General features: G+C 42.9%; 1 protein-coding gene across 1 annotated transcript in view; it reads right to left on the bottom strand.

Moving 5' to 3' along the window:
* Positions 1-3,155: 3,155 nt before the first annotated feature.
* The window catches only part of LOC103365726 (putative ferric-chelate reductase 1), a 12,467-nt gene continuing 4,957 nt past the window's right edge, over positions 3,156-10,665 (bottom strand). The window contains exons 2-5 of the mRNA XM_008293250.1: positions 4,091-4,289; positions 3,832-3,968; positions 3,649-3,740; positions 3,156-3,504 (exon numbers count right to left, since the gene is read on the bottom strand). Of these exons, the coding sequence (XP_008291472.1) occupies positions 3,156-3,504; positions 3,649-3,740; positions 3,832-3,968; positions 4,091-4,289 (777 nt within the window). The remainder of the gene's footprint in view (positions 3,505-3,648; positions 3,741-3,831; positions 3,969-4,090; positions 4,290-10,665) is intronic.

The raw sequence follows: 10,665 nt of genomic DNA, 5'->3' as shown, positions 1-10,665 counted from the left end.
CTCCCTGTTACATTTAGGATCAGATTCAAAATCTTAACTATCACCTACAGTGCACTTCATGGTCAGGCCCCTGCTTATATTGCTGAGCTACTCCACCCCCACCGGTCAGCTCGTCCCCTCAGGTCAAACATGCTTAATCTCTTATCTGTCCCTCGGACCCACCTCAAAACACGAGGTGATCGAGCTTTTGCAGCGGTGGCGCCCAGGTGCTGGAATGCTTTGCCAGCGCCTATACGCTCTGCTGAGTCTCTTGCATCATTTAAAGGCCAGCTAAAGACACACCTATTTAGACAGGCGTTTAGGTAATTTTGTATTCTCTTGCCCTGTACTGGTGTTATTTAATTTCTTTTCTAGGCTCTTATGCTGTGTACTGTGCTTTTATCTATGTTTTGTGCAGTTTTTGCAATTTTTGTCTGTATTTTATTAATGTTAAAGCACTTTGTGACTTTTGTCTGGGAAAAGCGCTTTATAAATAAATTTTACTTACTTACTCACTTACTTTCCTGGATATTCCAAACGATGCTGATGTTGTACAGTTTGGGTGTATATTCTGAGAACATCTGTCATTCAGCAGAGGAAGTAATGTCGTAAACATTGTTTTATAATGCCAACTGTACAATAACAATGATCACAGCGTCAGGATCATGGTCAACGCCCATCTCTGCTCCTCCTTCCTTCCTCTCTGAGCTGCTGCTCAATCAGCAGCACCTGAGCAGAGGCTGACTCACCTGCCACCAGTTACCGCCCACTAAATAAAGCTTACCAGCTCTGATGTAGTATATAGCTCTGAACTAGTCCTAGCCTAGCCTTTTGTTTGGTTCGCTTGTCTGTTAGCCCTTCTGACTCTAAGCACCGGTCAGTTTGGTTTTTCTGTTTGGTCCCTGTATGTAGATGTTCATCTGGTTATTTCACAGCTTATGAATAAACAGCTTCTGCGTCAAGTCTCTGATCGCCTCGTCGACATTGCCGTCAGCGCCTGGGTCCTCCCTTTGGATTTGAACATGGACGTAACTGCTTCTGTTAGCCCTGAAAGCTGACATCAGTCACCATGAAGTATTGCTACCGACGTTCCCAACACAGTGTTTCTGTGTGACTGACGCTTTGCTAACAAAGTCAGAATGAAATGAAACAGATCTTGACAAAGAAATCCAAAACAAGTACAAATCTATAAGTGTGACATGTACACGTGATTCTTATGATAGCACTTCTCATAAAACAATTTGAAGAACTATGAGCTGGAAAACAATGACTTCACTTTTAGCCCAGTAACGATGTTATACAACTCTCCCAGTTGGGACGCTACTGGACTGGTGTCACCTATCAGACCTGCTCAGCGTTTGTCCTCAAATCAGCCAGAAATGCAGCTCATGTGATTTTAATCAGCTTTGCTCTACATTTTTCTTTACATCACGGGAAACAAACCAAAAACAAAACCAGCCTCTTGGGGTGCAAAATGAAGGTTTCATGGTTGGTGGAATATCAGAGTCGACAGAAACACGGACATGTTTGGACCTCATGTTACTGGTTTATATTATTCTGTCACAGCAGGGCTGCACCTCTGAAGACCTCGTGTACATGTCAACGAGCCGGCAACGTCTCAGGACGGTAACTGCATCATTACAATACCTGTAGCCAAACATTCTACACTCTATTCACTAGAAACAGAAAAAATGTGAAAAACATGGTCTGGCGTAAACTGACCCACTTGCACTGAAGCAGCTTTTTAACCATACAGATATTTTTGGAAATCAAATGCAGTTTCATGCGGGTACAGAACCTGGACGCTCTAAATCACTTGAAAAATGAATCACTGGATGCTTTTATTTTGGAAAACAGGAATAATGTACATAACATGAGGCCTATAAAGCTAAATAACAGCCATTTTTCAAGATACAGAGCAACAGTTGTTTTTCTCTTACCTTAAAAGAAAGTTCTTGCATGCTGCCGCCTGTATCCTGGTTCAGTCAGTTCAGACGTCCAACTGCAGCCTGAGACTCTCTGTGAGACACGAACTACTGCTGCTTCCCTAAAGTCCTTTTAACAGGAGTAGAAGTAGCTTCGTGATCGCCTTAAAAGAAAGGAATCCTCCTCCCACCCCAGGTAGGTATGCAGTGTCTGACAGAGCGGCGCTGCAACGTAGGGGTGTAGCTGAAGCACATAAAGGACGATAGAGGGATGCAGTTCCTCTTAAGCGTTGATAAGATGCACTTTCATAGTTTGCATATGAAAATTGCTCAAAGGAAATGTGACCTTTGATTGTCTGTAAAGCGTGTCTGCATCTAAATCAAGACGCAACATTTACGGTTATTTTACAACTTTTAATTTCACTTATAGCAAAGCTATTCATAAAAACCAAAACGAGCCAGGTGAGCTCCAGCAGACCCAGGAAGCCACAGGTCATACGCTGTTCCATCATGCAGTCGTTGCTCAGCGTCTCACCGCAATGGGACTCATGAGCAAAGATGAAAACGACGGAAGGATGAAAGGTGTTCATGTTGACATACGGATTAAAATAAAGAATAAAGAATCAGTTGTTCACATCAGAATGATTTAAATTAATCCATACAGACAGAAAACAACTACTGTTTTTTAACTTGAAGGTTCATATAAAGCATGAACAGTGTATACCTTTACAATGTGCCGTGTTTCAGCCTGCAGCAGTACTTTGTATTATGAAACATGTACAGCATTGCTGCTTTTTGTAGTGAAACACAAGGACAGTACAGCAGCACTATCAGAAAGGACGAGATCTGCTGGAGAGTTTACCTTCAAGAATCGAAAATAGGATGAAAAATATGACAATATTTAAAAATATGTTTCCTCAGTTACAGCTGAAACCAGAAGTTTACGTCCACTGTAGAGAAAGACATCAAACCTTTTCTTTTTCTCTCGCTGTCTGACATGAAATCAGACTCAACGTTTCCTGTTTCAGCTCAGTCAGGATCACCAACATTAGTTCTATTTGCTAAACACCAGAATCATGAGAGAGAGAATGTTTTACTACTTTCTTCAAAGTCAGAAGTTTACATCCACTAAGATCCTTCAGACTATCTGAGAAAGCCCAGATGATGATGTCATGGCTTTGGAAGCTTCTGATTGGTTAATTAGCAATCAGCAATTTCCCTGAGGTTTCCACCAAAGGGATCAATAAAGTTCTATTCTATTCTAANTACTGGAGCGGTTGGTACTGGAGCGGTTGGTACTGGAGTGGTTGGTACTGGAGTGGTTGGTGCTGCAGTGGTTGGTACTGGAGCGGTTGGTACTGCAGTGGTTGGTACTGGAGTGGTTGGTACTGGAGTGGTTGGTACTGCAGTGGTTGGTACTGCAGTGGTTGGTACTGGAGTGGTTGGTACTGGAGTGGTTGGTACTGCAGTGGTTGGTACTGGAGTGGTTGGTACTGCAGTGGTTGGTACTGCAGTGGTTGGTACTGCAGTGGTTGTGGGTAAACGGAAAGTCGAAGTCACATTCTCCCAGAAATCTGTGAAAGACTGAACAAACGTGGCTCTGAAACATATGAAACATAGAAGACATCCACGTAAATCCTTTGGCTTCTGCATTCACATCAAAAAAAGCAACACATTCACAGCAGGTCAGGTTTGTTCTTGCATTTGGGCGTCAGTCAAAGTATACAAACACTGTAACAGTCACCTGAAGATGACATCTTGATCTATTTCTGGTGCGGTCCAGTTCACTCGGACCAAATCCTTCTCTCGATTGTTGCGTTGGCTAACAGCTGAGTCCTGAGAAGAGCGACAAAAGTCGAGCAAACATCACGGCCATGACAAAGTGACTGTATTGATTCTGTGAGGACGACGCTGGATGATGACTTACTGCTAAACCGCTGCACGTCAGGAGTCGGGTATTGTCAGAATCAAGCAGGAGGAATTTTCCAACCCGTGAGCCGCTGCCTGCGTCTCGAGCCTCCAACATAAATCCTCGAAATCTTGTGGATGTGCTACTGAGGACAACTGGAGAATAGTTTGAGGATTCGACAGAGCGAAGGTTTGGGAACAAATAATGAAGAAAAATGCTAATGTTCATGTGAACAGACACGATGTGACCAACAAGCCTCCAGAAAAAGTCTCTGTACCTGTAATGGGATCTCCAGATCTGCTGTTCTGTTCATGTTCCACCATAAAGGGGGGTGCAGTGGTCTTAGCGAGGAAAGGGCTCCCATCAGGCTGCAGATGCTGAGGTGATAGTGAATCACATGACTGTGGGAAGTTACCATTTGAAAAGCCGTGCACCTTTGTGATGATGTCGAGGCCGATTAAAATCCACAACCTCATCTGTAAAACAAGCATGATGCTGACAGCTAGAGATGCACTGTGGAGGTATCTGTTCACTTTCCTACAGCAAGTGTTCTCATGCATTTTAAAGTAACTTTGACTTAAACCAAAGTGAACTCTCTGCACATCTACTACAAGAGGCAGGTGAGGGACGAGCACATCCAACAGGTACAAAACAGATTCCTGCTCGCTGTCTAACTCGAGTCATAAACGTATTAGAGCAACGTTTCGGTCCGAGGCCTTCATCAGGCAAATAGATTGGTGTAAAGTCAGAAGTCATCTTAAAAAGGGAGCAGCTCTGACTCCACCACAACTGAACAAACTCCACATACACCTGGCAGGTATGAAACACCAAGAAAAAACAAAAAAGAAAAAGAAGAGAGAAGAAGGATTCTTTACATAATACCTAGAGACATCTAGAGACAAGACGATCAGCAGGAACACAGGAGAAACATTGCCACAACGTATTTACACAAAGTGGGTAAAATCCCTCAGAAGCAATCTGACTAACAGGTACTTTTGTAAATTAGCCTGGAAATTAAAAATGATATTGACAATAATAATCGCAGGGGGGCGGAGNAACATGATGTGAAGATACTGAAGCAACATCTCCAGACATCAGCAGGAAGTTACAGCTTGGACACTAATGGGTCTTCAGATGGACAATGACCCTCAGCATAGCTCCAGATTAGCTACAGAGAGGCTTCAGGACAACAGAGTCAGTGTTGTGGAGTGGCCATCACAAAGCCCTGATCTCCATCCTGGAGAACATCAGTGGAGCAAGGAGACCAACAAACCTGACCCAGTTCGCCACCAGATACTGAGGAGATGGATGGAAACGCCTGACTTAGACGGAAGTCATAAAACATTCTCTCTCTCATTATTCTGACATTTAGCAAATAGAAACAATGCTGGTGATCCTGACTGAGCTGAAACAGGAGCAGTTCAGTCACATTTAATGTCAGACGGAGAGAAAAACAAAGGTTATGTGTCTTCTTATACAGTGGATGTAAAGTTCTGGTTTCAGCCGTGTATTTGCAGAACCATGCTGAAACTCCAGGAGTCCGTTCTGTTACGTTAGGATATCCAGCAATGTTTTTGTTTTGCGGTACAACTTGTCAGACCTGCTCAGTTAGCTGTGGAAGTTCAGTGGAAAGTTTTTTTTTTCTGCAGGCCTTCGTTGTCATGCCCTCCACCTCCACCTCTGCGTAGGTGTCAGGGCTCCCTCTTCCTCCTTTTCCTTCATGTGTGTGTGGCCTTCCTGTTGGATAATCAGCTGACTGGGGACACCTGTGGCGGGGGTGGATCACCTGCCTCGCACAGCAAGCCGTCACCACACACCTGCCCTGTCTGGGTTCTGCTTTACCTCTGACCATCCACCCCGGGTCTGTGCTCCTGTCATCCCTGCCTGAAGACGCAGTGAAGTCCTGCTGCACTTCATTTTGTGGTACACAGGCTGATATATTCCCCTGGACTTGCTGGGTAGCTGGTTAAATGTATTTGCTTGCATTGTGTGTCACATTGTGTGCATTTTGTGCCCCAGTGTTTAAGCAGAGTGTGTCTGCAGACCTGAAGGCTGCACTTCCAGGACCTGAGGTGTGTCAGAGGAGGCAAGAACATTTCTCACGTTGATGGTTGTCGGTCACAGCCTAAGCACTGACTAGTTTAATTTAACGTGAAACATTTGCTTTCGAGTGTTATTGTGTTAAATAAACATCTACCTCCATAGCTGTCCTCGTGTTCTGCCTCTTTCCAACCTTTCAAACCGCCCTGTTTGACATCTAGCGACTGCAAAGGCCACAGAATACGTACAAAGCCCGGTGATGTTGACAACACGATTTCTTAAAACCAAGTTACTGTCGTGTTAAAATGTATTCTGTATGTCTGCATTAAAATCCTCCTCCTCGTGGAGACTGTTTGTTCCATTAAACATTTTGATTGTTCTGCATTTGGCTCTCTGACTTTCTGACTTTCATATTAAAGTATTTTGCTTTGTGTTTCTGTGACATGCAGCTACAAAAGGTTCAGAAAATATCACTAGTTGACTTCTGTATTTTCTACATACATATTTTTTTCACGTCATGATTTTTTTTCATACTTCAACTCATCTATAATCAGACACATTTAATGTACGTGTTTAATATTGCAGAATATGATTTATAAATGATTAATGTCATGATAAGAAATAACTTGAAATGTCAGGCTTTTTTCTTGAAAAGCTTATGAGCTGTTGTTCAAACAGCTTCACATTTCAATGTCCAAATAAACCTGCAGAAAGTGGGCCAACGGTTAATTATCATGTTCTGTTTTTTGCTTGGTTTGTACTTGACATATTGAGCTAAAACTCCACAAATATCTTTACCAAACATTCTTATTTTGTGCTATTAAAATTGTCAGGCAAATCTGAGACGGTTGAGCAGAAATTGTTGTAAAGTGTTGATGATCTGAGGCTGGAATGAGCCACTGGTTCAGTCCAGGGAGGCTTCACAGGACAGGAGGTAGTCATTTGGGTTTTTGTTGTTGTCATTGAGCTGTTTCTAGATCTCATTATCCTGCATTACAAAAAAACCACACAATTAAAAACTGTTATTTATTTAAACACTTCACTCTTAGTTCATAGATTTCCTCTGTTGTTGTTTTTTTATTATAAATAATATTAACACACAAAAAAATAATCACAGAAAGAAGGTTTTCATTTAAATGTTATTCCTAAAAAAAACAAACAAATCCCCCCCAAGAAAAGTGTCTCAGTGGTTAGCACCGTTAGCACCGTTAGCACCTCACAGCTAGAAGGTCGCCGGTTGGCGTCCCGGTGAGGACACCCGGGATCTTCCTGCGTGGAGTCTCCATGTTCTCCCCGTGCAGCGTGGGTTCTCTCCGGGTTCTCCGGCTTCCTCCCACAGTCCAGAAACATGCTGAGGTTAATTGGTGATTGTAAATTGTCCGTAGGTGTGAATGTGAGTGTGCTTGGTTGTCTGTCTCTAAGTGTAGCCCTGTGATAGACTGGTTACCTGTCCAGGTGAACCTGCCTTCACCCTGAGTCAGCTGGGATAGGCTCCTCCCTCCATGACCCTGGTGAGGGTTAAGGTGTAGAGATGATGGACGGATGCTTTTCAAGACATTCAAAGACGCTTTACAAAGTACAAATCATGACAATGTTTTTTGTGTTTTTGCTTTTGGCTTTTTGAAACAAGGAAGTTCGTGCTGTGCATGTCAGAGTGATATCAATCATTAGCTACGCAGCTCCTGAGAAGAATGCCTGAATCACTTCTTAAGAAATCTGGCTATTTATAGATCAGTATCAGGTACCAGCGGTTTAAAGATCAACCTCGTGCTTTCAGACACGTACTGCTTATCGTCCTTACATGACATGAATCTCAGTCAAAACATCTAAATCTGACTAAAATACTTTCCTGCTCTTTTGTTATTTGGCAGGTATGAAAGTCAAAGAAACTGCCACAGCGTCATCAGGACTGTGGAAAGAAACAAGGAGCAGCAAGTACAGGTGTTAGCTAAGGCTGTGGTTAGTCCTCAGGTAGCTCATGGATGTAGATAAAGGTTTCTGAAAACAAAGAATGTATTCTTTATTCTTCCCCGATAAGCACAACAACATGAAGACGGCAGAGCTCTGAATGAGTGTTTACATAGAAAACAACAATGCAGTTAATTATTCACACAAGTATGAAATGATTTGAACACAGAGCTGCTGTGCTGGGAACTGCAGGGACTGTAACAGGCTGAGGCATGAGATCAGATGACTGGCTGTGATCCATTTACAACATGTTTGTCGTTTCACTTCACTGACTTTCACAAGAAGGGAAATTTCCACCATGAGCAAGTCTTCTATGCTATCTAGGTTCACAAATACTTGAATATAAGAGGTGCAGCAGGTTTGTTTTTTTAAATTTGAGGACGATCACACCCTTTAAACACTGCTGGTCTAGTTCCTCATACTTCCCTGGAAGATGACAAAGCAGTCTTGTGAAATGCTACCATGGAATCGGTCTGCTGTTGTCTATTGTAATGGCATGAAGCAAAATAAGTTCCATGGGTTCCACTAGAAGTTCCACTAGAAGTTCCACTAGAAGTTCCACTAGAAGATTCTAGAGTTCACAGCAAGCGAGGCGACACAGTATCATCAGACGTCGCTCACAGACAACTTAAAAACGTGAAACACAGATAAAATATGTAAAACTGTACATCATGTGCATAGTACATCTTCACAAGCTTGTATTGGTGAACAAACCTAGTTTTTCTGGCACCCAACTACGCCGATAAACACAGCTACGGCAAGAGACGTGGTTCCAAGGATGAAGAGAAGCGAGACAGCGATGAGGATCCCTCGAGCTGCGCTGGGATTCCTCTGAAAGTCGGAGGTGAAGGGGTGAAAAACTGGCGTAAACTCACATCCCTGCTGCATGATTTGTTTGGAGCTAAACAGCAACGCAAAATGTCGATAAAATATCTGATACTGTGATGATGTGTGCAGGTTCTCACCGTACGCTGTTGTTGGTTGCATCTGCCACGACTATTTAAAGGCTCTGTAGAAGAAAATTACAAATATGACTTAGATCTTCCAAAGAGTCAGCGATGCATGGCATCATGTTCAGTCAGCGCACCGCTACATGGAAGTCACCTTGCTCAGTTGCTCCTCGTATGGCTTTTTTCTGGGCGCTGAACACCAAAGTCCAAACCACAGTCAAGAAAATCCATGCGGTGAGCGCCATCAACCCTTTCAGAGCATAAGACTCGCTCCAGGTCCTTCCACAGCAAGCCGAAACCCCAACGTACAGGACGGCAGCTGGGTTTGAAACAAAACGATGACAAATCAGAACAACCAACAGGCCGGTGCAACTCTCTGAAGCATTAGTGCAAGCTGATGGAGCTGATGGAGCTGATGGAGCTGATGGAGCTGATGGAGCTGATGAAGCTGATGGAGCTGATGGACAGAGTGTGCAAAGCTGTCATCAAAGCAAAGGGGATAGATAGATAGATAGATAGATAGATGGATAGATGGATAGATGGATAGATGGATTGATAGAACTTTATTGATCCCTTTGGTAGAACTTCAAGGAAATTGTGGAATAATCTACAATGTAGAAAATAACTAAAATCAGGACAGACCATTGAATGAGAAGGTGTGTCCATAGTATTTGCATTCTTTCCCACAGTTCGCTGTTTAGACGCTGGTCATCGCCCTCATGTCAGCTGCACATCGTAGCCAGCCAAGGGTTAGGGTTAGGTTAGCTACGAAACCAAAATGTGGGCGCAACAGACAAAACGTTTCTGAGAAAGTTCTGCAAAGTTCTCCTTATGCTTCTAATGGGAAGTTTGCTTTTACTTCATTGAGCGTTCTCCTTGAGGGCGGGATAACTAAAGACGTTTTAAAAGTGTTCGGTGACAACATTCTTAAACCGTTATGCCCTAACGTTCTGGAAACTAAATTTTGTTATGATACATTGCAGGAACGTTATAAAACGGTTTGTATGACAAACATTCTGTCATCTGAGGACTCAAGAATATTTTGAAAACATCTCTTTGAATGTCGATCATTCTCCGTTTGTTTTTGTAAAACATTGTGAGAGTATTTTACAGTAATGTGTTCCCCAAAATAACGTTCCCGCAACATAAAGGCAAAATGTTCCACCTTCCATGTGTTAAATGACAAGACTGTTATAAGACATTCTGTATAAAGAAAACGTTGTCATCTGAGGCCTCGAGAACATCTGGAAAACATTGTTTGAATGTTGGCTGGAGAACATTCCTCCTCCGTTATCGTACAACACCATTTGAGTTCCTGATAACAACGCTGACATTAAAACATTAAAACATCACATGAACACATGTTCTTGTAGATACTATCAGACAATGTTGTGGCAACGTTCCCTGCCAGCCGGGTGAACTTTAGAGGAACTGATGGGTAGAATATGACTGATGACTAATGATCAGCTGATCAGCCATCTGGGAGTCACTGAGCTGCACTAACTTGTTTTTACAGGCTGGTGCTGGTAGTTGGTTATTTAACTGTTATCAGTCAGACATCAGTCGTCTCACCAAGTACACAAGCAAATCTCACAAAAGAATCGTTGTCTGGCAGCGAAATGGAAGCACAAAGAATCACGGGTTGTCTTACTTGTGAAGCTCTGGTGGATGACAAAACACACCTTCACAGCGATGCCACCGATCGGGTTTCTTGATCAAAGCAGAGGAGCGACAAGTTTTTAATGTGAATGTGAACGCCAAATAAAAATAGTTTATGACAAACAGCTGGAGATGCACTTACAGTTGATGTCTGACCGTCACAGACCAGATCACCTGCTCTAGGAAGTTTATCACCATCACCACAGACACCAGACCAACGGGAACAGCCTGAGCA

This window comes from Stegastes partitus, unplaced genomic scaffold (genome assembly GCF_000690725.1).
Source record: "Stegastes partitus isolate 25-593 unplaced genomic scaffold, Stegastes_partitus-1.0.2 Scaffold866, whole genome shotgun sequence".
NCBI classification, from domain to species: Eukaryota; Metazoa; Chordata; class Actinopteri; family Pomacentridae; genus Stegastes; species Stegastes partitus.
The sequence above is the reverse complement of the archived record's forward strand: the minus strand, read 5'-3'. Positions and strand labels throughout refer to the sequence as shown.